At 39.8% G+C, this 26,807-nt stretch overlaps 1 protein-coding gene across 3 annotated transcripts in view; it reads right to left on the bottom strand.

Moving 5' to 3' along the window:
- PTPN9 (protein tyrosine phosphatase non-receptor type 9) overlaps positions 1–26,807 on the bottom strand; it is an 83,562-nt gene that overhangs the window by 36,457 nt on the left and 20,298 nt on the right. The window contains exons 2-6 of one of the 3 annotated variants that reach the window (XM_042941367.1): positions 21,050–21,397; positions 10,577–10,720; positions 7,752–7,841; positions 6,904–7,028; positions 2,028–2,133 (exon numbers count right to left, since the gene is read on the bottom strand). In XM_042941367.1, coding sequence (XP_042797301.1) covers positions 2,028–2,133; positions 6,904–7,028; positions 7,752–7,841; positions 10,577–10,720; positions 21,050–21,241 — 657 coding nt within the window. In that variant the 5' untranslated portion in view covers positions 21,242–21,397. Of the gene's footprint in view, positions 1–2,027; positions 2,134–6,903; positions 7,029–7,751; positions 7,842–10,576; positions 10,721–21,049; positions 21,557–26,807 lie in introns of those variants that run through there. The other 2 variants (XM_042941366.1, XM_042941368.1) reach the window with 2 other exon arrangements.

The following is a 26,807-nucleotide window of genomic DNA, read 5'->3' as shown; positions in this document are numbered from 1 at the left end:
CTCAGAGCCTGGAGCCTGCTTTGGATTCTGTGTCTCCCTCTCTTTCTGCCCCTCCTCTGCTCAGGCTCTATTGTCTCTGTCTCAAAAATAAATAAAAACATTAAAAAAAATTTTAAAAATGCCCAGTTACAACCACTGAATATAGAACTCCATATTTATAAAGAAAAAAATCATATATCATTCTCATCAATACAAAGAACTGAATCACAGCTACATGGCATAATAGGGATTTTAGTAATATGATGATGAGTGACAAACGCCAAGTGCCAGAAAACAACATGCAGCACAACATCTTCTTTATGTACTCGCTGTTATAAAGCTATAATAGTAAATAAACACTTCTAAAAATCCAGTTTGCAGTACTCCCAAGGGAGGTCCTAGAACAAAGACTGCCGAGACTCTTAGATCAGTGTTTTTCACACTGTAGGTTCTCACTCAGTGGGTCCTTAAATTAATTTAGTGGCTCATGACTAACATTTTAAAATATGAAATAGAGGGGTGCCTGGGTGGCACAGTCAGTTGAGCTTCTGACTTCAGTTCAGGTCATGATTTCACAGTTTGTGAGTTCAGGCCCCACATCAGGCTCTCTGCTGTCAGCACAGAGCCTGCTCTGGATCCTATCTCCCTCTCTGTCTCTCTGCCCCTCCCCTGCTGGGTGCTCTCTCTCTCTTTCAGAATAAATAAACTTTAAAAAGAAATAAGTAAATCAATAAGAAATAGAATAATAAAGTGACTGTAAATACTAAGGGTAAAGCCTGTTTTGTGTAACTTTTTTGTTTTGTTTTACAAATATATACACACAGATCCACACACCCTAATCCTAGGATTCTGAATCTAAACAGCTCTGAAAGTCTGAAGCTTCTTTTGTAAGTTTGGTCCAAGAATTCATGGAGCAGCAAAATCTCACCTGAAATGCCATAGGCTGTTTATAGCCTTTATTTGTCTCCACTCATTCATTATGAATAACACATTTCATTGCAAAAATATTTTTATTTTTTTTAATGTTTATTAATTTTTGAGAGAGAGAGAGAGAAGAGACAGAGCACAAGCAGGGAGGGGCAGAGAGAGGAGACACAGAATCCAAGCAGGCTCCAGGCTCTGAGCTATCAGCACAGAGCCCAATGTGGGTCTTGAACTCACGAGCTAAGAGATCATGACCTGAGCCGAAGTTGGACGCCCAACTGACTGAGCCACCCAGGTGCCCCTTCATTGCAAAAATATTAATGTTTGATTATAAAGTGGCATATATATCATATTATCTTTTAAAGTTCAAAACATTAAAAAAAATAGCAAATAAATTTCAAAATGTTACAAAATGCTTCTGGACTTAAGAGTTTGAGATAAGAGGGCGCCTGGGTGGCTCAATCAGTTAAACATCCGACTTCAGCTCAGGTCATGATCTCACTACTGATGAGTTTGAGCCCTACATTGGGCTCTGTGCTGACAGCTCAGAGCCTGGAGTCTGCTTCTGACTCTGTGTCTCCCTCTCTCTCTGCCCCTCCCCTGCTTGCATTCTGTCTCTCTGTCTCTCAAATATAAATAAACATTAAAAAAAATTTTTTTTTTTAAGTTGGGGATAAGAAAGTAAGGACTTATCTATATATATAACTCCACACATATGTGTATAGGTCAGTGTACATACACTTTTGTATATGAAGTCAACATGTAAAACATATGTCTGACTAGACTGAGACAAAAAAGTCTGAAAGTCACTAGCGAGGTGACACTTTTCAGACACTGAGCATACCTAGGCCTTCATGAATTCTTATTCTACACAACTCCAGGAGAGGGACAACCCACCTTCATGACTCAGAATGTTCCTGTGCATTTCTTATTTTAATTCCTCCCACTTCACTTTTAAGACCATTTCGTATTCTGAGGAAGCAAATATTAGTCATCATTTACAGGTGACCTTTACACTGAACATAATGTCTGCAGTTTACATCATTCCTAAGTCTCCCAAAGATTATGGAAAGAAGTATCCTAACCATTGAAGGAGAGTTGAGGGGGCCCTTTCGCAGCCTTACCTTTAGCAGGTTTAGGACTTTCTTGCCAAGATCCAGCTCAAAGTTGGTATAATTAGAACCACACATGTCATAGATGAATACCAGTCCATTCCTCTGAGTTTCAAAACTGTAAACCAACCATTGAACAAAAACATTTGTAAGTAATAAGATGGATGAGGCGGGTTGAGAGCCTAGGGCAAAATCAGAGTATGGGACAGATGCGGGACCAAAATAACTACCTCCCGGAACACTGGTTTTACAAAAAGATGATTTATCTTTGGTTTTTGCTATGCTTCTCGTGATATTGCAATTTATAATAAAAAATATATATTTGGTCTTCAGCGTGGTTGCCGGCACAGAGCTCCTAAAACTCTCGGAATTCCTAAATGAAGAGGGAGTTAAAGGTGTCTTTTGTGATGTTAATAAGAGAACTTCTGGAATGCCCCAAGCCATCACTTAAGGATGAGGGTGGTTGCCAGGGGAACTAAGTGATTAGAGGGTTGGTACTTTCAACCCATACCTCCCCCTTCCCCCCTTTCCCCTCAGGGAAAGGGATTGGAGATTGAGTTCAATCTCAAATAGCCAATGGATGATTTAATCAGTCCTGCCACGTGATAAAGCCTCCACGAAAACCCAAAAGGATAGGGTTTGGAGAGCTTCCTGATGGAGGTGCTGAAAGAGTGGCCCTCTCAAAGAGGGCATGGAAGCCCTGTACCCCTTTCACTAAAGCTTTCCCTATGTGTCCCTTCCGTCTAGCTGTTCTGGACTATATCCTTTTATAATAAATTGGTAACCTAGTAAGTAAAATGTTTCTCTGAGTTCTGTGAGCCACTCTAGTAAATTCACTGAAACCTTCAATCTATATAGCGTGTTGATAAGAAGCACAGGTGACAACCTGAACTTGCCACTCCCATCTGTGAATGGGGGTGGGGGTGGGGAGTAGGGGAGATAAATCTTGTAGGATTGAAAACCTTTAACCTCTGGAATCTGATCTAACAGGTAGACAGTGTCAGAACTGAGTTGATTGTAAAACACTAAGCTGGTATCTGACAACTGCTTGGAGGTGTGGCAGAAAACCCCCACATGTTGGAATTGGAATTATGCTTATTGATGCATGTTAATCAAGTGCCGAACTCCTATGCTGAAAATGTTCCAGAGCATCTAGGTTATCAAAATTTGAACTGTTTCCTCCCAGGTTTCTGAATCTGCCTATCCAAATTTTGTAACATTCCATCTTCAACTCAAAAGCTTCCTCTTCCATAAAACCTCCCTGATAACTGTGATCGAAATGTACTGCCATCCTTTAGCCCCTGTAGCCCCATAAATCTTCCTGTGGGATTATTTTATGGCTCTTAAAGCATTTCAACTTTGTCTAGCCATCTGATTCTCTCCTAGGGGGCATAAACATGTTTTGTTGACCTCATCACTCCCAGTAGTCTCTAGCATAGTTCTTGCAAATAGGTATATAATAAATGGTCACTGAATTCTAATGCAGTGGACTGGAAGCCCACTGCTAAGAAAATACTCAGACCTGTGGGAAAATGTAAAACAAAGCTCTAAGCCCAGTGATGGGGAATCTCTTAGGACTTGGCAGAAGAGAACAAACCCACACATGGTCTTGGGAAGGCATCTTGAAAAGTAAGAGGTGGTGAGCTTATTACCAGATTGAGGTTAAGAACATGTGAAGATATGAAAAGTATTCTTCAGTTCAATCTCTTCACTGCCTAAAGACTTCTCAAAGTTGCACTCTTCAACCAAGCCAAATCTTACCTGCTTCTGATCTGCACACCCAAAAGGTCATTAGAAATAAATTATATGTTTGAGATACTCACAGATAATAGCAACAGTTTTCCTATCTATTTAAAATTGAGAAGATTTTTCGGCACAAAACAATCCTAAAATCAGAGATCCCAGTATTATTTTGTATCCTGATTTTTTTGCATGGTGGAAGTACCCACCCACGAAGCATTTCAAGTATCTCTAATTCTGAGGCAGACCCAAGTTTTTCCAGCAGTTTCTGAGTTTCAAATGGTCCTAATGGGTCACAGCACCAAATCTTAACTCCTTTTTTTCCCCCACGACAAGAGAGACTATAATTCACCAAGATCAAAGATGCTGTTACATAACTGACACAATTACTAAATAGATTATCCAGGTGTAGACACTTCCCATTTTTCCACTAGCTCATCAAGGGCCAAATTCAAAAAACTATAGGTTTTCCCCTTCCAGTGCCAGCCTGAGGCAGAAGACTGAAACAAAGAGAAGTCAGTGCCGGGGAAACAGAATTTAATAAAAAGAAGGTACAGTGCAGAATGATGCAGGGTCTACATTCCCAAAAACTGCCAATCCTGTAAAGGCACATGAAATAAATACAAATATGGTAGGACTTCTGTTTTTCTGGGTACAGAATATGAGGTTTACAATAATAGCTAATTCCGTACTAAGAACGATTGTTTTTATTCTACTAAATACAAATTCCTGATCTGGATGCTACCCGCGAACACCAAGATGTTTAAAACATAGTCCCTGACATTTGTTTCAAAATAACTGAGGGTACAGGGTGGGTGAGAGGCTATCAATGAAATAAGATTGGTTATAGATCATTCTGAAGATAGATGATGGGTATCTGGAAGCTTATGATACCATTTACACTCCACTCAGAGATCTGAGGATTTTCTATTATGTAATGTGAAAAAGAAGATTCCCTGCCCTCATGGAACTTACAATCTAGTGGTAAACATAGAAAACAACAGTATAAGATAAATGACATCATTTATAAAATGCAATACAAAATAATTGGTATTAATAACTGCTGTTAAAGTCAGGGTAAAAAGAATTTTATTTATGACAGGTTAGTGTGGTAAGGGAATCAGTCATAGAAGTTGAGCCTTAAAGAAATGGCAAGATTTAGTGAAGAGGAGGGGTTTCCTCCTCTTGCATCCTGGTGAAAGTTAACATAGGAAAACAAGAATTTCTACTCACTAGTGAGAATATTTTGCTTGGAGAAAAAGGTTCACATTTATTTATCTTATCTGCACCTTCTGAATAATGAAGAGTCACTAGGGTTTTTAAGAAAAGGGTGAACATCATGAAAAGTTTTTTTTTTTTCAATAAAGTTCTTTTTTTAAATTTTTTTTTTAGTGTTTGTTTATTTTTGAGAGAGAGACAGAGTGTGAGCAGGGGAGGGGCAGAGAGAGAGGGAGACAGAATCCAAAGCAGGCTCCAGGCTCTGAGCTGTCAGCATAGAGCCTGATGCGGGCCTCAAACCCAGGAACCATGAGATCATGACGTGAGCTGAAGTCAGACACTCAACTGACTGAGCTACCTGGGGGCCCCTCATGAGAACAGTTTTAAATATGTTTACACCCTTGTGGTTCTCCTGAGGGATCCAATCAATACTCACATTGGATAGAGCAAGCTTTGGCCACTGCCATGCCTATAGGAGAGCTCTGACTCTAAGCTGCCCAAGAAGGAAGGCCAGTGAATTTTCTGGTAAAGGCACCTTTCATTCATTCTCCTGAGCTAAAGGATTTCAAAGGAACCTATATATTCTGGAAATTATGCCTGAAGACCAATCACAGGAAAGACGAACTGAGAAATTCCACACTTCTGATTGGGCAGTACAGGGCCTCTAAGACTACTGGTCCTCTCTCCTTACCTTAGTAACTTCTCTTTTTCAAACTAATGCTGTGTGTGGTTTGGATATATCTCCCACTGAGCATCAAAAGCAGAAGCTAAATACTATGAAAGTAACATTAGGAAGGCAGCAATGAGTGAATTGGACAGCCCCACTTCAGATAATCACTTGGCTATCTGCACCCTCTCTGAGTCCACCGTATGACTGAAGTCGTACACAGCTGTCTTTCACTATCTCAGGTTTCAGCCCTCGATATATCTCTTTTAACGGCAGAGAGCTAGCCAATGACATCCAGTGCAATAACAAACTGCAAAAAAGGAAGTATGGCAAAAAGGACAACATAGTAGGGTACAAATAACTCCAGTCAAGAGCAAAGAAACCAAGATGTTAGGCCTAGCTGGACTGGAATGTGATGACTAAAGGAGTCACATAACTTCTTGGGGCTTCAGTTTCATTGTCTGGAAAATAGTCGTAACACCATTTACCTTGAAGAAGGAAGGAGAAATGACCTGAGCTGATTCTTTTTGCTCATGCATCTGTTTAAAAAGATGATTTTGGGGGCGCCTGGGTGGCTTAGTCGGTTAAGCGTCCGACTTCAGCTCAGGTCATGATCTCACGGTCCGTGAGTTCGAGCCCCGCGTCGGGCTCTGGGCTGATGGCTCAGAGCCTGGAGCCTGCTTCCGATTCTGTGTCTCCCTCTCTCTCTGCCCCTCCCCGTTCATGCTCTGTCTCTCTCTGTCTCAAAAATAAATAAACGTTAAAAAAAAAAAAAAGAATTAAAAAAAAAAAAGATGATTTTGCTTAACTTTATACTTTTGGACTCTTCTCTCCTGAATGCTGATTCTCAAAATCCTCTAAGCTAATGACATTTTTCCTGTTTTACAAAGAAACTGAGACCCTAGACTGTTTTGAAAATCAGTATTCAGGGGCAAATGAGCAAAAAGAACCAGCACAAGTCACTTCCCCTTCACTCTCAATAGGTAATTCTCAATATGCTAAGGATAACTAGTCAATTGGCTTTCTCAGTTTCTGTTATCCTGAAATAGAGCCAAGCATATAAACATACAGAATACCCACCATCTTGATAGTGACTGGAAACAAGCCAAGCCCTTAAGGACATGGAATGTTTTCTATTCATAGCACTTCCCAAGGCATATCCTAGGAACATGGTGAAGGTACTGCTAAGTAAATCAAGTTAGTCAAGGACTGTCATTTCTCCATCTGGATACAGACCAAATAAAAGATAATCTTCATGCTCACCTATCTACAGCTCTGTCTAGCAAGTAAAACAGAGCCTGAAGTACCACATGTTGGACTGACTTGTGGGGATGATGCAATCTGGCAGTGAAGAGGGCAATGGAAGCTCCTGTTGGGTCCCGAACATTCTAGAGAAATAACAAACAAACAAAAAAACCCCAAGAAATATTTTGAAACCAAATACAGTATCACAACAATCACTAAGGCTTCTCCTAGACAAAAGTTTCATATGAAGAGAACAGATGCTAGCAATACTTCTCTGACTTGCATTAGTTGCTCCAGGAAGTGAAGAAAGTTTATTTCATCCCACACCTGATGCTCAGCACCCCTTGGATCATTACTTGTTTGGTAGCAAAAAAAACTACATTCCCTTAATTCTTCAACTGCAGAGAGATTAAAGGATGGTCTACACTGGCTGCCTAGCTAATTTCCGAGACAGAATGGCAAAAGAAACACGCAGCAGGGGAAAACCCCAGAATACAACCATGGTTTCCATGCTCTGCCTTAAAAGTACCATTGCATACTTATCTGAAAGGCTGTGCTCTCTAGGGGGAGGCACTTGATTCCAATAAGGATGGGCCTCTGAAATACTGGATACCCATCCAAAGACCTTCACTAACCTTAATGGACCAAAGAAGAAACTTTGCTTAATCTATTGTACAACTGATTCTCCATCATTTCACTTGTTACTAGAATAATCTTGTGCAAACCGCATAGCTGCTTCATGTTTGCTCCCAAATGTTGAGATTCTCTAGATTCAGGATAAGGTTATCTAGGTACAAAATCCAAAGAGGACAACAGCTACAAAAGGAAGTAATGACACACTACAAGACAGGTTCATAAAGACTCACTAAGATGGTGAATTTTCCACTAAGGATCTCAGAACGGAGAGGCTCCTCATGAGGTTTCAGCTTCACAATGCCCTCCTTCCTTCGCGTTTCCTAAAAATAAAGCACAGCAAGGTCAATTAGTATGGAAATACTGTATATCCAGGATGGCTTTATGTAACCATCAAATCTCAGAGATAAAGGACTTTAGAAGTCCATTAATTGGATCAGGAACTCCTTTGTAACATGCTTCAGGCCAACTGAGTGTTGTCTGAATTCTCAGCCAATCTACCTTATCAGCCTCGTAGGTATGATATTTTGCTTTAAATCACTGAGAAGCCTAACACTGAAGTCCAACTAGTATGTATGGTTAGAGTGCAGGGTCAAAGTTCTTAAACATATATCAGTAGTGATATTAGAGCAGGATATTAACATATGGACTCAAACACTGGCTGGAGGCAGACATCCTCACATATCCTCTAGGCTCAGGGTTCTCCCATCTTAAAATGGAGCCATCCCTCCCCACTGATACTTTCTCCAACAAGACCTACAATGACTTCATTTTTCTTATGTCCACAGCAAGATTCTTTAAACTCATGCTCAGTTCCCCCACATTCAATCTATTGCATTCTCATTTCCCCCCAATCTAATTACCCCACTGAGAGCTCCTGCTCCAGTGGTAGGACCTTCCTTCCTGTCAGTGAACCCAGTCAGCATTTTCAGTCCTCCTTTCACATGACAAGGTTGACCACTCACATTCCCTTTTCCCTGAGGCATTCTGTATCAAAGACTACTCTCTCAGTTTTCCTACTTCTTCAACTACTGCTTCTAAGTCTCTTTTGTGGGTTTTTTTTTTTTTTTATTCATTTGCTCACTCAATTCACTCACTGACTCATTCATTTATTCTGCAAATATTTGTAGAGCAATTACTATGTACCAGGCACTGAGCTAAGTGCTAGGAACACATTGGTAAATGAAACAAACCAGGTCTTTGTTTATATTCTTGCCCAATTCATCCCTAAAACCAAATTCAAAGCCTTCAGAGGCAGGGCAGCACTAGAATTACAGAGAGTGCATGCCCTACCTAAAGCACTCACATTCAACTCTTAAGACAATACTGGACCAAACAAGGCAAAAAATCTGAAGTGAAGTCCTGCCCTACACATCTTCCTATTCCTCATACTCTCCCGGGATGACCTTGCCCTTTCTCATGGCTCTGATATTCAGCTCTACTTTGGTCATTCCGAAATCTCTACTTCTGGTGCAGATTTCTTTTCTGAACCCTAGATTCACATTCCAACTTATTAGAGAAAATGTCTATTTGGATATCCCAATGGCACTTCAAACTTAACATGGCCAAATTGAACTCATGACCTTGTCTCTCCACACACCTGCACTATCTCAGTGTCTCCTAAAATTAGTGAATGCTACCACCATCTACCCTGCCACCCTAATCAAAGACCTGGAACCCCTGACTCCTCTTTCCTTATACACCAGTTTAAGCAACCCTGTCCTACCAATTTTTATAAAATCTGCCCATTTTTCCTGTATCTCCCCTGACATTACACTTAATGACACCACACTCATCTTTCTCCCAGTAAGTACAATGACCATCTAACAGGTCTGTCTCCAGTATAGCCCTCCTGATCCATTCTCTAAAGCACAGTGAGAAAATCTTTCCAGGATGCAAATCTGATCAAGTTATTCTGCTGTTTTTACCTTCAATGAATTTCTCTGCCCTTAAGAAAAAACAAATACTCTACGATCTGGCCTTGTTTACTTCTTCTGTTTTTTTCATTTTTTAAAAAATGTTTATTTATTTTTTAGAGAGAGAGAGAAAGAGAGAGAGAGAGAGAGCAAGCAGGAGAGGGACGGAGACAGACAGAGAGGAAGGCACAGAATCCGAAGCAGCCTCCAATCTTTGAGTTGTCAGCACAGAGCCCGATGTGGGGCTTAAACTCACAGACTGAGAGATCATGACCTGAGCCGAAGTCAGCCCCTTAACTGACTAAGCCACCCAGGCGCCCCATGGCCTTGTTTACTTCTGCTGCTCAATCTCTTGCCATGCCCCCACTCCCACTGAACATTTCTGCTCAGCTCAATTTCTCTTTTGTCACTAGGCATCTGAACTTGCTATTCTCTCTGCCATACTCCCCTACCTGTCAGATTCCTACTCATTCTTCAGATCTTAATTTATAAGTCACTTCCTTTAAGAAGGCTTCCTTGACCCTTCTAATGAAATGTGCTTCCATAGAAGGAAGTTGTGCCCTATCATAACTTTCTATAATTGTGTGTTTACTCTCTTTCTAAGTAGTAATCTCTGCCCCTGGAACACAGTATGTATACAATAAACATCTGTTGGATAAATGACTGAATACTGTATGAGAATGACCCACAAGACAGGTCTAGGTAAGTGTTTAGTCTTAAACTAATCCTAGCATGCCTTATCCTCCTGTTTTGTTTTTTTAATTTTTAATTTAATTTTTTTTAGAGAGAGGGAGAGCACACAGGGGAAGGGCAGAGGGAAGGAGAGAGTATCCCAAGTAGGCTCCATGCCTAGTGTGGAGCCCAGTGCAACCCTGGGACCATGGCCTGAGCTGAGATCAGGAGTTGGATGCTCAACTGACTGAGCCACCCATGGGCCCTCTTCCTTTTTTAATTTAGAGAGGTTCTGTGTCTCCTCAGAGGATTTTCTAACTCTCAGGTAGGGTTCTTGGATATTGACCCACTTTTTTTTTAATGAGAGTGGGGAGAACACTCAGAGAACCACTGTGTGTAGTGTGTGGCAGAGAAAGCAGCAACACAGAGAGCCCAGCTGCCACAAGTCTGGCCCATCCCCAGCTACATACCCTGTAGGAGTGGAACAACTCTATGGCACGGAGCACATCAAACTTCCGGGCCATGAGGAACTTGACAGCCACATTCCAAGAGAGAGGGGAAACATTGTACTGAACTGTCCACTTGTTAATCTCTTCAAGAAACTGCTTGGTGGCCTGTTTGACAAAGAAAGGAAAGAAAAATTAGTTAGTAGAGAACATATTTATGGAAACAAAAAACAAAGAAGCATGAAAAAATATCATCCTTCCCTCAAGCAAATCTGAACCCAAAATTTCCTACAGGGAGCAGGGAAAGACCAAAGATGGAAAACAGGTCTAAAAGCAGAAATGGTTAAAATTCATACTACTCAATGAGGCCAGAAGCGAGAGTCAGGTTCAGAGAGCAGGGCTTAGCATAGGGATGCGTGAAGAAAAAGTGAGAGGGACAGAGGGGAGACCAAGGCACCCAAATGGGATGCAAATTACTGGCCCGAAAGCAAAAAAAAACCCAAAAACCAAAAACCAAAAAACAACCCAGCAGTTTGTTTTTGTTGTTGTTGTTGTTTTAAGATTAAAAATAAAAAAAGGTGGACAGGCCCCTTGAAGGGTTATTGCATAAGTGCATCATGGTACGGCAGTCTCAGCTGCTGTTTTGGTCCCACGAGCCAACTGGACACAGCAAAACCATCAGAAAATGGTTTTGGCTTTGGAATTAGTAATACTATTTGAGAGCAGCAAAACTATTATGAAGAATTTAACAAATCAAAAGGCCAACTGTTCTTTGCCGCTGACTGATCCCACAGGACCTCTTCATGCTTCACAGGGCAGCCCCCAAATCAGACACTAGTGCCCAAAGGCATTCACAGACCCTCTGGATAGTGGTTGCCAGGGGAGGGGTGGAGAGTCTCATACTGGGGGAGGAGTAGGAAATTTTCATCTTCACTCTCTGATCCCAAGCTGGCAAGATGCCTGTTTGTAGAATTCTTCCTATCTCTTGATTAACCCATGTCCTTCTATCCTTTCTCACCCTATTTCTCCTTACATTTAACCAGTTTCTGCTCTAGCCAAACTACTCTCCTGTTTCTTCAGTTTTTGAACAGGTTTTATAACAGGATTTTTTTTTTTAAGATTTTTTATTTTTAGAAGCAATCTCGAGGTGCCTGGGTGGCTCAGTAGGTTAAGTGTCGGACTTGGGCTCAGGTCATGATCTATCTCATGGTTCATGACTTCAAGCCCCGCATAGGGCTCTGTGCTGAAAGCTCAGAGCCTGGAGCCTGCTTTGGATTCTATGTCTCCCTCTCTTTCTGCCCCTCTTCCGTGTGTGCTCTCTCTCTCTCTTTCTCTGTCTCTCTCTCTCTCTCTCTCTCTCTCTCTCTAATAAACATTAAAAAAAAAATAAAGCAATCTCTACACACATATTGGGGCTTGAACTCACAATCCCAAGATCAAGAGTCTCCAGTGACTGAGCCAGCCAGGCGCCTCTACATCAGGATTTTTTTGCATGCATATTCTCAACTGCTAAACACTTTCTGCAAGGCTATCTGGTCCCTTCCACCCAGACACTCTCCTCACCTGTTGGTCCAAAATGTGACCAACTTGATAAGAATTCTGAAACTTAATTGATCAATCAACCCACAGTTAAGATGTATTTATTAAACTATTATGGATTCATTAACTATTTGTTAATATCTGTGCTAAGAAATACAAGGAATGGAAAAATAAGGTTTGCTTTAAAAGGTGTAAGACCAGCCTGCTATGTGGCCATGGACAAGGTAATTCTCTCTTTAATTTTTCAATTTAAAAACAAGAGGGGAAAGGGTAACAAGCAATTGACCTACTTCAGAATCTTGGCAACAAAGTCCTACTTTTGCAAATACAATTCAAGTTGCTACATATGTGTTTAAACAACTAGCAAACTAGAGTCCCAGGAAGGTCAGCAATACCTCACAAAAGAGCGCCTGATTCATCCCCCAATTTCTAGGAAAGGAAAAAGGCACTTTACAAAACCAAAGTAAAATCTAGGAGGCCTCAGGCTGCACCTGAGCTTTAGAACCTTCCAACCGAAGCAATATAACTTACACCACTGGAAAAGGAGAGAAACAGCAAAACTAATCAGGCAAAGTGCATTAAAAGAGCCAAGAAATAAAGGCCAAGAAGAAAAGCTTTCAGATGATCACTTTGGCCCAGAACCAGTTTAAGTCGGACCAGAGCAATGAGTCCCAGAGAAGACAACAGGACAAACTTAGAATGCTCCACCAGCAAACAGTCTGAGCTGCCTCCGTGGGGTGAGTGGCCAGCATTAGAATGAGACAAGATGGAAGGGACAAGAAGAGAAGTGGGCACAGAAAGATAGCAGAAACAAAACTTCAGCTAGCCTTGAAGGTCCCCAGGAGATTTTGTAAAGGGTATTTGTTTTTTAAATAACATATCATCCTTCAATCCAGCCTTGTCTGAAGCTGCCTGTAGAATAAAACACAGAGTAACAGTAGAACATACTTTCCCCCTTTTTCTAATAAAAACAATAAAGAGACAAATCAATATGCAGGTAGGAGGGGGAAATATAGTTAAAATAGCTAGGAGGTGAAGTCATAACACATCCCATTAAGATGATTTTTCATTTTTCACAAATAAGCTATGCCTTAATAAGACACCCATAGGAAAAAAAAGAGAGACACACACACAGAGGTTTCACACACTTCTTTCAAAGTACGTACATAATACATATTGGCTTCCTACTTATACTAAATTCAGTTCCTTCAAAGTTCTTAATGTCCTGTAGCTCCCTAGAGCAGTTGCCTTGAGCTGACCTCTGTCCCCTGCTGGTCAGGATGTTATTCTTGGCTTTAAGCACGGGAACAATTCCTCCTGATCTGGCCTGACTAGGCCTTGCATGAAGAGAGTCCAGTGTACTGTAAACACTGATGTGATATTTACAGATACAAATACACATACACACACACACACCATCTGTTAGGTTCAGCCTCAGATTCACCATCCTACATCCCTCTCTCTCTTGTGGAAGAGATGAACCTCTTATTAAAGAAGTCAGAAAGGATGGCCCCCCCACCTTCAACAGGCTTTCTCTAGACAGTTAATCAGGTACCTTCCCGTTTACATAGGAATTCAGTACAACCACTAAGTATAGACCAATTTGTGGTCCTGTTGGTACCAGAAAAACAAGTCCCAGCAATTTTAATGAGCAACACACTCTTCATAAGGGATAACTGAAATTCCTGAAATTAATATTCAGTGTTATTTCCTGGTGAACAAAAGGATGAGCCAAAAGATGAGTCACAGCTTATAAAATACTTCAACTCAAGGTCAACGGTTTGAATCTATCTAGGCTTATGAGTTAACCATAACTTGTTAATACCTGTCAGCTAAGTCACGGTCACAGTTCAAACAGCTTTGGTCTTCCTTTGGGAAAAAGGTCTGAACTGGTGTATAGAAAAATTAACATAACCACTTGCAACCCTCCTCAACCCACTTTTCAGGTACCAGTAAGATTTGTTACAGCATAGTCAAAAAGCTTACTATAATTACATACTTTTCCCACAATCACATTTAAGTAGATAACAAGTTTCTTGACTATGGCCATGAAGATAAAGATACTGGGGAGCCTGCTAGAATATGGCTGAGAAATCTGTCAAGTGGATTACACCCCGGATTCTACCCACTGGTGTTAAATGTTATTAGAACAAAACCAACAGTCTTCGGGTTACATCAAACTCCCCAGGAGCAGCTACAATTTCGAGATCAGCTCTAGGCAAAAGGCTATCCACCCAAAAGATCATGGAAAACATGCTGGCATACTCAGTTCCACAGTATCTTAAATCCTGTGTTCCAACACAATGTAGGAGAGAGTGAAAAAGAGCGAGATCTATAAGAAACCTGCTTTTGAGGGGCGCCTGGGTGGCTCAGTCGGTTAAGCGTCCGACTTCAGCTCAGGTCACGATCTCATGGTCCGTGAGTTCGAGCCCCACGTCGGGCTCTGGGCCAATGGCTCAGAGCCTGGAGCCTGCTTCCGATTCTGTGTCTCCCTCTCTCTCTGCCCCTCCCCCGTTCATGCTCTGTCTCTCTCTGTCTCAAAAATAAATAAATGTTAAAAAAAAAAATGTTTTTTAAAAAAAGAAACCTGCTTTTGAAAGAAATAGAAAATTTCTGCCTCTTGGGATGTCAACCACCTAACCATCAGAGAACAAGTCTAGTGGGTGTGTGAGTCAGAAAGAACCCATCCTCTCACTCACTGCTATGTGATATTTGGGCGTCATTTAACCTCTCTGAGCCTCAGGTCCTCATCTGTATAGATAAGGCACGAATGAGACAACTGATAGAAAAGCACCAGAGCATCTGGCACGCAGTAGGTAGTCTTGGAATGTATGTCCATTCTTTTTCTTTACTCCAGTCATTCTACACTCAAACTTCTTTCAATTGAATTACAGTTTCTCAGAATCAAGTGACTGGTTTCTCTTCAACCTGTAGCAGTCCACTCTCTCTAATCCATTTTATCCAAAAGCATAAATTTAAATTAGAAACTTCCAGTATGTGTTCTACCACACGACAAAAGTCTCTAAAAGAGCAAATCCTTCTGCACAATACAGAAGCTGGGTTGGGGAGTATTTATAACCCCGCTCCCATCTCTAAATCCTTTTGTCCCTACTTTCAGACTACACTGCCATCCCGAGCATTAAACTGAGTATGGACTATTTCTCATTATAATAAAGGCACAAGTTTGTGAAGGGAAAACACCACGCAAAAAATGCAGTCACTCTGCACTGAGTATCTAAATAAGGAAAGTGATCAATATAAGCCTCTGTGTCTGTTACCTCTGTAACAGGTTTTTGAGGTTACCTCTGTATTTCATCTAATATGCTATTTCCTCATCAGTGCATTAGTAAACTATCTTAGTAAACTTCTCTTACACTTGTTTCCCTGTCTCTTCTTCCTTGTGAATTGTTTTGTTATGTCTATTAATCCCTTCAATTCATATCTGCTAGGAAACAGATTCTGAGCCAACACACTAGCTTGCTACAATGCAGCAAGGTGATATCTGTTCAATTTCTGAACTGAAAACTATAATCTTTCCATTAGCCCTTTGTTATTGTGCCAAATATGGAAATAAACCTAGTTCCTTTGAATTAACATTTACTTGTTTATCTCAAATATCTTCACTTTCTTAGGAAAATTTGCCTTTCCCTAAAATGTAATTTTAAAAGAGCTAATTTTGTTGTTGTTGTTTTTTGTAATTTTAACTCCAGTATAGTTAACATACAGTGCTGTTAGTTTCAGGTATACAATTCTATATATTACTCAGTGCTCATCAAGGTAAGTGTATTCTGAACAATGCTTTTTTTTTTAACACTTTATTTTGAGAGAGAGAGAGAGAGAGAGAGCGCATGAGCAGCAGGGAGAGGAGAGAGAATCCTAAGCAGACTCCACACTGCCAGCGCAGAACCAGACATGGGGCTCAATCCCAGGAACTGTGAGATCATGACCTGAGCCAAAATCAAGAGTGGGACAGCTAACCAACTGAGCCACCCAGGCACTACATGGGCCAATGCTTTCCTAAATAGGACTTTATTGCATCTGGGAAGGAAAAAGCCTCAAGAAAAATTTCTGATTTTACCATGTTTGGAAACAAAGGAAAATGCAGAAAAGAAAAGGTTACCCATGATCCCATCACCCTATACAATTGTTTTTATATTTTTAATAATTAAAAAATTAAAGTCAACAGAAAAATACCAATAAATATACAATTTTCTAAATATATGTCCCACAACCCCTCCCCCCAACCTACACACAATTCTTAGGGTGAAGGAAGAAGAAAGAGGGAGTATTCAAGTGTATATTGTTCTAATCCTGGCCTCTCGGGCAACCTGCCATAACTAACAGCAGTAGTATTCCCTTCAAGGCAACCAAACAGTAGACCTCTTTCAGGCAGCCAGTCACGTAGTCAGGCAAACATTTACAAGTATTTGCTGAGGGCCTACTCTGTGCTAAGCAGTATAGTAGCTGTTCAGTAGACACAATGTAGAGAGAGAAAGACCCTACTCTGAGCAGTTCACAGTCATTTAAATATGGAGGCAGATGTATAAGTAAATAGTCATCATCATATAATTTTATAAGTCTTAGGACATATTTATGAACAGAATGCTATGGAATTCACACTATCTCTAGGAGAATTTTTTAAAAAGTCTTTTTAGAGGAGTGCCTTGAAAGATGAGTAGAAATCTGCCAGGCAGACAGAAGGATTCTAGTTTGGAGAAAACAAAATGTGTAGAGGCAGAGTCAAGAAAGAACAGGAATTATTGGGGACACAGTGTAGCTGGTGTGTCCAGTTTGTATTGACAGAGAATGGTATGAATGAGCTGACTTGGACGTTAAGCCACAATGGAAGGCCTTTTTATGCTGTGCTTCAGATTCCAGACAGGATCCTATAGACATGAAGGAGTCAATAGAGATCTTTAAGTAAAGGGATGAGATGTTAACTTTGGTCCTCCTGTGGCCCCAAAACTGATTGTTAGCACTAGGGGAGCCAGACTGGAAAAGGAAAATTTAGCAGCAAGGAGGGAAGTTCTGTGAAGGCAGGGATGAGGTCTATTTTATTCACTAGTTCCTAGCGCTACCCCTGGCCCAAATATCTCTAATAACATCTCCTAATAAATATGTATGAATGAGCAACAGAACTCTGAAGAACATTATTAACATTTAGGAAGTAGAAAGAGGAGGAAGAACCAAGGCAATTTTAAGGTTTATCTTTAAAAATACTAGTGACCACTGAGTATCAAAGAAATGTAAATTAAAAAACAAGAGTTGTCAAATATCCCCTATTAAAAAAAATACCAACAGACTCTGATAACTTTTACATAATGTTCTATTAAACCTTCATGGTACAAATGGCTCCCATGTTATATACAGTGCAGTATAATAGTGGTGCCTGCGTGGCTCAGTGGGAAGCATCCGACTTCCATTCAAGTCATGATCTCTCGGTATGGGAGTTCAAGCCCCTGTTGGGCTCTGTAATGACAGCTCAGAGCCTGAAACCTGCTTCAGATTCTGTGTCTCCCTCTCTCTGCCCCTCCCCTGCTCACGCTCTCTCTGTCTCTCTCTTTCAAAAATAACATAAAAAAAAAAAAAAGATAAAAAAAAAAAAAGACTTTAAAGTGCAATATAATAGAGGAAGTACACCTCATAACCAAAGAGGGCTTATCCCAGGAATGTAAAGGCAGTTTAATATCAAGAGATCTATCAAAGTAATTTTTATATTAACACATACTAAGGGAGAAAAAGTATATAACCTTCTCAACAGATGTCGAAAATGCATGGGATAAAATTCAACACCCATTATGATTTTCTTTTTTAATTTTAGCAAACTAGAAATAGAGGGAAGTCTCTTAATTTGGTAAGGGTTATCTGACAGAAACTTCAGCAATCATAACATTAGATAATGAAACATTAGAATTATTTTTTTCTATTAAAGACTGAAAGGCCAGGAGCCCTTTTATTACTACTGCTATGCAATATTGTACTAAAGGTCATATAATGCAACCAAGACAAAAAGAAACATGGTGCATAAGAAGAGGAATTTTAAAGAACAGAATAAAATCCAGAAATAATCCTATGTATATACAGGACTTTTGTATCCACTCTGTTGTATATGTATGATAAAGAGATATGCAATAAAAAAAAGCAAATTATATGAATTTGTTCATATATATGCATAAAATACTTATAGAAGGATACACAAAACACTGATAATATTGATCACCTCTGGAGAGAGGAACTGAATTGGGGTTGGGAAATAGGCTAGGAAACTATAAACTTTCATGCCTTTAAAATTTTAAACCATGTCCATGCATAACCAAGTCAAAAGCTAAATAAAATGTATAGATTTAAAAAGATAAATTTTGGGGACAGCTGGGTGGCTCAATTGGTTAAGCATCTAATTTCAGCTCAGGTCATGATGTCACAGTTTGTGGGTTTGAGCCCTGCATCAGGCTCTGTGCTGACTATGCAGAGCCTCCTTGGGATTCTCTCTCTCCCTCTCTCTGCCCCTCCCCCACGGTCACTGGCACTCTCTTTCTCAAAATAAACTTAAAAAAAAAAAAAAATATATATATATATATATTTAAAATTTTTTTAAAGATGCCATTTCTGCCTACCAATTAACAAAATTAAAAAGACTGAAAACATACAGTATTGGTAATAATATGGGAAAGAGGTGCTTTCATACAATGTGGCAACTATATATAATTCATGCCACTTCTTTGTATCAATTTGGCACTAAAATTTAAAATTAAATTTAAAAATGCAAACCCTATAACCCACACCACCAGTTCTAGGAATCGAGTGTACAGAAACATCAGCATGAAGGTACAAAGCAGACAAACCTATATAAACATAAACACTCTTGTTGTTTCAAATATTTTGCCATTAGAAACAATGTTGCAATGAATACTGGCTATTTGAATATTCACTCTTGCTTTCTTTCTAATGACAAAATGTTAGAAACAACCTAAACCAAAAATAAGAAAATGAATAAATTATGAAATGTCAATATAATGGGCCACCATGTAACCAAAACCTGTCACATTTTTGTTAAAGACACTAAAACACCCCAAACATGGCATTAATCTGTAAAACGCTGAATCAAAACCATTTACCCGTTTTTCCACATTTTTTACTTCTTAAAAAAAAACCTGAAAAAATTTACATGAATTTCAAATTAAATCCAAATTAGTTCTATTTGCTTACTTAAGTTACTATCAGTATACTTAAATTATACTATAACTACTGCTACCACTAAAAATTTTCTAAAAATGAAAAAAAATTCCAAAACTCCATTGGCAGCCCTCCAAATTTCTCACCAAAAAAATAAAAAGTTGGAAATTAAAACCAAATCTGTGTAGCGATTTCTAACTATAAATGGTTCTTGTTTTAAAGGCAATATTTCATTTATTTTTTCCTTTTTTAAAAATTTTAATTCCAGTGTAGTTAAGTGTTATATTCGTTTCAGGTGTATGATAATAGTGACTCAACGATTCCATAATATTACTCAGTGTTCATCAAATGTACTTTTAAAAAAAATATTTATTTATTTTTGAGACAGAGCGAGCATGAGCAGAGGAGGGGCAGAGAGAGAGGGAGACAGCGAATCCCAAGCAGGCTCTGCAATAATCCCAAGTGGTGAGATCATGACCTGAGCTGAAACCAAAAGTTGGACGCTTAACTGACTGAGCCACCCAGGTGCCCCATCATCAAGGCTGCTCTTAATCATCTTCACCTATTTCACTCATTCCCCCAGCTCCCCTCTGATAACCATCTGTTTGTTCTCTATAGTTGAGAATGTTTTTTGGTTTGTCTTTTTTTCCTCTTTGTTCCTTTGTTTTGTTACTCAAATTCCAAATATGAATGAAATCATATGGTATTTGTCTTTCTCTGACTTACTTCACTTAGCATTATACTCTCTTGCAAATGCAAGATTTCATTCTTTTTTTTTTTTTATGACTGAATATTCCAGTTTGTGGGTATATATATACATGTATATATATACACATACACATACATCCATATACCCACACACACACCACATCTTCTTTATCCATTCATCAATCGATGGACACTTGGGTTGCTTCCATAATTTGCTATTGTCAATAATGCTGCAGTAAACATAGGGTTTCACGTATCCCTTTGAATTTGTGTTTTGGTATTCTCTGGGTAAATACCCAGTAGTGCGATTACTGGATCACAGGGTATTTCTATTTTTAATTTTTTGAGGACCATCCATGGTGTTTTCCATAGTGGTTGCACCGTTTGCATCCCCACCAACAGTGCACAAGGGTTGCTATTTCTCCACATCCTTGCCAAAACTTGTTTCTTGCGTGCGTGCGTGTGTGTGTGTGTGTGTGTGTGTGTTTGGGGTGGGGAGGGGAGAGGGAGGGATATATATATATATATATATATATATATATAGAGAGAGAGAGAGAGAGAGAGAGAGAGAGAGAGAGAGAGGGAGAGAATGAATCTTAAGCAGGCTCCATGCCCAGTCCAGAACAAGAAGCAGAGCTCAATCCTACCACCCTGGGATCAGGACCTGAGCCAAAATCAAGAGTCGGACACTTAACCAACTAAGCCACCCAGGTGCCCCATCTTGTGTTTTTTATTTTAGTCATTCTGACAGGAGTGTTTTTATTTTTAAAAAAGAAAAAAACATTTTTTCATAAAAAATGAATATACATAGATTGATTAAACAAGTAAAAAACTTAACATTTCAGTGGTTTATCATGTGCATTTCTAGTCTACCTCCAGCTGGGTCAATTCCTGGGTTGTTCTTAAAGCTGCCGAAAAATACACAAAGGAAAGCAGTGGAGGTAGTGCTTGCAATCAGACCTACTTCGTGTTATTTTTTTTTTTTAAAGTATAGTGTGCTCAAGTCTAATTGTTTCTACTCATGTAGGGGGCTGGGCAGGGATGCAAGAGCACCTGGCTCTGGGGGTTCAAACAGACCAGGTTCGGCCACTGGCTGCTGACAAAATCCAGAGGCACAGAGACGAGCGGTGGTGGAACAAGAAAGGAGTTTATTTCAGTGAGGCCAACACCGGGAAGACGGCGGACTAGCGGCTCAGACTGTCTCCAAAGTGCCGAAAATACTTCCAGGCTTATATAAGGAAAATGTGGGACAGTGGTGGGTGGGTACATGCACGTGGGCAGTGAAGGTTCACTGGATCCTTGTCTTGGAGTCAATCACACGGGGTCTTGCAGGCTCAGGGCAGTTCTTGTTGCTTGAGGGGATAGTTTCGGTTCCGTCACAGCATGCTTTGCCCGCAGGGTCTCTTGCCTGAGTTAAGAGATAAGCTGGAAAGAACTTAATCAATTAGAAAGTTTGAGGTCATAATGGAGGTAGCTGAAGTTCTTTTTAACTCACTTTTTCTTCACTATCCCTATTTAGCTGCTCTATTTCCATGGACCAAACTTCAAAAAAAAAATTATTTTCATTTTCATTTTCTTTAAAAATTTTTTTTTTTTTAACATTTATTTATTTTTGGGACAGAGAGAGACAGAGCAATGAACGGGGGAGGGGCAGAGAGAGAGGAAGACACAGAATCGGAAGCAGGCTCCAGGCTCTGAGCCTGCCCAGAGCCTGACACGGGGCTCGAACTCACGGACCGCGAGATTGTGACCTGAGCTGAAGTCGGACGCTTAACCGACTGAGCCACCCAGGCGCCCCTTCATTTTCTTTTTAATGTTTTCTTTTAAAAAGTCAGAGAAACTATGGGGCATTTTAATGTCTCCAATTTTTTTTCTGCTTTTTGTGCAGGCCCTCACTATAAGAGATTCTGTTTCCTAACAAATAAAACATGACATGCAATTCCTAAGTCCACATATTCAAATGGGTAAACATTTCTACCTTCCAGTGGTTCCCCAATTAAGTTTTCTCTACCAATATACTAAATATCAAGTCCCTTCAGAGGATACACTAAATGTATTTGTTTATGAAAGAAATCATTAATAGGACTACTCTCAGCAATCTGGACAACAGTAGTTTGGGAACTCACAAGCAGCTGCTTAAAACAACATCCAACACAGAACACTGCACAGTGGGTATTCAAAAACTGTCTTACTTTAAAAAATATCCCACATTATCAGGTCTTTTTATTCTGGTATTCATGTACTGCAAGACATAAAATCTCTTTCTTTTACACATTAAGAGACCAAGTGAACGTCAAACTTAAAGTCCTACAAATCCCAGGGACCCCTGGCTGGCTGGTTCAGTAGTTACAGCATGTGACTCTTGATCTTGGGTTGTGAGTTGGGAGCTCCACGTTGGGCATAGAGATTACTTAAAAATAAACAAATAAAATATAATTATAGTTTACCTTTAAAAAATGCTAAGGCCAGATAACCATGAAGAAAGGCCTTATACAATCCTTCTGATGAAATAAAATGGGAATGGTACTAAAACTCCAGACTTCTTCCATCGATTACATCAAGCACTGACTGTGTAAGAACCAAGAAGAAAAAAACCTAACTGCTATTAAAGCATTAACATCACACTTGGAACTGAAGAGCAGGAAACTCAAAGTAAGGCTGACCAAGTTTTAAGCTTCCCACAAGAGTCCAAAGCTTCAGGCAATACAGAAGGGTTAATTTAGCTATTTAATGTGAAAAGCTCTTCAGTGTTAAAAACTTCCTAACCAGCGGAAGTGAAGGGCTAGGGTTTATCAGCACACCATCAGCCAAGTGTGTGAAGGCCCCAGATCAGGAATAGTCAGGCTCTAACACCTGAGGAGCAAAAGACGTTCTCTTCCTTTCAAAAATGCTATTTCTGTCTCCCCTGGCTCAGATTCCCTTCTAAAAAATTTTTTTTAATGTTTATTTGTTCTTGAGAGAGAGAGAGACAGAGTGTGAGTGGGAGAAGGGGCAGAGAGAGAGGGAGAATCTGAAGCAGGTTCCAGGCTCCAAGCCATCAGCACAGAGCCTGACGTGGGGCTTGAACCACAAACCATGATACCATGACTTGAGCTAAAGTCAAACGCTTTAAGTGACTGAGCCACCCAGGTGCCCATCAGATTCCCTTCTATATGTAAGAGAGCATTTATCACATATTATAGTAAAGAAAGCAACTCAATCCATTCACTTCTTGCTCCTTCCAGTTCACACAGGCCAAAGAATATGGTCCAGCAAGAAATAACAAAGGTAGCAACCAGCTGTGAAGCATTACCATGCACCAAAGAAGGAACTGTACATATACTAAGTACTATTAACAACATAAAGAAATCAAAGCACCCAGAGCTTAAGCAAGCTGCCCAAGGTTACTAAACTAATAAGGACAGAGCTAAGGTGCTGAGGTTTGAATGTAAGTCTTCAAATCCTAGTCTTTCCACTTCACATGGCCTTGAGAAATACAAGACATGTTATCATTCATCTTGTCAGGTAATATATATGTCACGTGTTTGCCTAGGCACAAAATTATTCTGGAAGAATATATAAGAAACCAGTAACATTGGTTGTCTCTGTCGGGGAGTTGGGGGAGACTTTCCTCACCCCTTCACGGTCCTTCTAGTTGGACTTAGAATCAAATTGACACGAGACAGATTAACAGGAGAAAATAAAATTTAATAGTGTACATATGGGGAATCCACACAGACAAGAAATCCAAAGACAATGAGGCAACAAGAAGTTTACGTGAGCTAAAGAGAGGGGTAGGTTGGAGGATACAAAGGGGGAGGAAAGCCATTACAGGAAGGTGAAAAGCTGTATTTTGAAAAACAAAGGTTGCCTTATTATGCAGGTAAGTTTCTTAGGTAAAGGGGAGCCAGTTTTAATAGCTTTCTTCCAGGTATAGGCTCTCCTTTCCAATGTAAATTTAGGCAGCTGAAGACCTGAAAGAGAGCTTTTCCTGTATCTCCTCGGTTTTGATTATTTTTAACCCAAAATAATGTTCATGCCAAAGTGGCCCACCTTAGGGCAGCCTGCCAGAGGCCCCTAGGTCTCAGAGGACAACTTAGGTAGCTGAGACACATGGCAAGAGAAGGAAATATTTACCATGTTCTCTTTCATGTGACTATATTATCTACTAAAAAAATAAAATGTGTTAATTTTATATAGCTTTCAACTAAAATATATAACAGGAATATCTGAACACACTGCTTTAAAAAGTATTTTAAACTATCCCACCAAATGATAAGTTTGTTAATAGTCTTCATATCACGGCAAAAAGGAATGAGTTTAGGGAGCTCGACAAAGAGGGGATTTATAGCTGCTTTTGGAACTCCTAGCTCCTAGCCCTAAACAGGGGGATGTTCCAAGCTCCTGCAGGGATTGTGCCACACTCACTTTCTTCCTGGTGGCATCTGTCAATAGCATGTTTAGTAAACACAAGCTGGCATCTCTCCTCCAGGCTTAAAAACCTACCTCTCCAGATTAAAGTTATCAGAGGATAAAGAGCTCCCAGAGACAATGGAGGAAATGATTCAACAAGAAAACAAGGAAGTAAACATTTCTAAGTTGTCAGAAGAGAAAATACATGTCAAGAGGTTGAGGAACAGAAGATGGTAAGACAGAAGAGAAAAAAAGAAGAAAACAGAAATCTGGAGAATAAACAGAAGGCTCCTCACCACCAGCAAGAGCAAAATCATTCAGGTTCCCACATGGAGTCCCGGGGCAAGGGTGGGGAATAGTTGGTCACTATGAGAAAAAAACCAGCAGCTTGCCAACTGCTACCCCTTCCAGTTGGTTAATGAAGTGGCAAACCAAACAACCAGAAGAAACCTGAAAAGTCTTTCTAGGGAAAAAATAAGAATCTAAAGGACTTGGAGGACCCAGGGGGTGAGAGAGGTCTTAGCCAACAATGTTTATCTTTTTCCAATTGAAAGCTGAGACTTTAGGGGAAAAAAGGAGGAATGTGAATGTCTATCAATAAGCTGGAGTTGACTTTCCAGATCATACTGGAACATTCTTCCCCTACACCCCCACTTGGTCTACTACTTACCACTCTTTAGGTGTCCGTTCTAAATCCTACTTCTTCAAATCATGAGCAACTCTTAAATACAGAGAACAAACTGAGGGTTGCTGGAGGGGTGTTGGGTGGGGGGATGGGCTAAATGGGCAATGGGTATTAAGAAGGATACTTGTTGGGATGAGCACTGCGGGGTTATATATAAGTGATGAATCACTAAATTCTATTCGTGAAATCGTTATTACACTATATGTTAACTAACAAGGATTTAAATTGAAACAATAAAAAATAAATTAAAAAAAGAAACAATATCCATTAAAATACATAAATAAATAAGCACACAGTATTATAAGAGCTTATATTATTATCTGTCTGCTCCCGTTAGACTATAAGCTTGGGGAGATGCACAACTGCATACTCCCCACCAAGCACAGTGCTTGGCACCATTTTAATGAGTAAATGTATAAAAAAGATTATGGGCTCTCAGTCTGCTAAATGAATGCTGTTCACGGGGAGTAGGAGGAACACGTTTGTCTGAACACTTACTTGCCAATCTATGAGAACTCAAAACTGAAAATAGAGGAAAAGAGAAAAATTCCAGGATAAAACTGGACAAAAAACCAGGAATGCTATGAGAAGAAAAGCAATGGAAGAGGTAACTATTAAGTCACAAAAGAAAATACCCGAGAATTAAGTTGCCAATATCTTAAGACATCTATAATAGAGATATCCAAAATAAATTCAAGTTTATGAATTTTATAAAATGAATAAGACATGGTCACTACCAGGGAAAATTGGAGTTAATGGATTTGTGAATGCAGTACACCAATGAATGGGCAAATCTCATTCAAATCTTAAAAAGGGAAGACCGATGGCAGTATGTCTCAAAATGATAGTCTCCAGTAGAAATCCACAAACCACACTGGAGAATTTCTGAATGAGGATACAAGAGTAAGGGACATGATACAGCTGTTGGAGTACCCTTCAGTCTGCTCAATGATGAAGAATATGGATTGTTTTCTTGACTCAGGTTCCAAAACTGGTGTGGTAATAAGAATGTTAGAGATAGGGAACTTCAAGCACCTTGTCATTTGCCGAATAGGTATTTATTTTAAAGGGGGAGAAGGGGTAGAAAATTCTTGCTGACAGTTTCATCCTAAAAGGATGAGGAACTACTATACTGGACTGCATCCAAACCAAGCAGACAGACTAGTTGAAAAAGAGAAAGTAACCATGTAATCTTTGAAAGTGTGACAGCCAACAACTAAAGTGCTGTCAGAAGAAGGCAGTTAAGAGAGCAAGTCCTAGATGTGGCACCAGTAATCCTGGAGTAAAGACCCAGTTCTGCCACAGTATGTGTACCTGAGCCCGGTCAACACTCTTCAGGCCATAGTTTCCTCATCCAAAAAGGGATAATACCTGTCCATCTCATATAATCAAAAAATTGGCTGTGAAGGCATTATGTAAACCTTGCCACAGTGATTTAAATAACATTAGACCTTTAATAAAATTAGCTGTTAACAACAACTAATATTTATTGATACTGAATTCTAACTACCAGATAGTTTTACAAGGACTGTCAAGTCCTCTCAATGGCCCTAAGGAGGTTAATACTCTTATCCATGTAGCAAGATTAGAAAACTCAGATTTCCAACTGTTAACTTGCCCAAGGTCCCCAAATGAGAAAAGTGGTGGAGGCTGCATCAGAACACAGGTTTTCTGACTCTGGAGAGCCCACATTTTTTCCCTAAAACTTTAAAGGTTTATTTTTTAGTATTTATTTCGAGAGAGAGGGAGGCAGGGAGG

The sequence above is a fragment of the Panthera leo genome, chromosome B3 (assembly GCF_018350215.1).
Source record: "Panthera leo isolate Ple1 chromosome B3, P.leo_Ple1_pat1.1, whole genome shotgun sequence".
In the NCBI taxonomy this organism is placed as follows: Eukaryota; Metazoa; Chordata; class Mammalia; order Carnivora; family Felidae; genus Panthera; species Panthera leo.
Note: the sequence above shows the minus strand (reverse complement) of the source record. Positions and strands in the feature narration are given on the sequence as shown.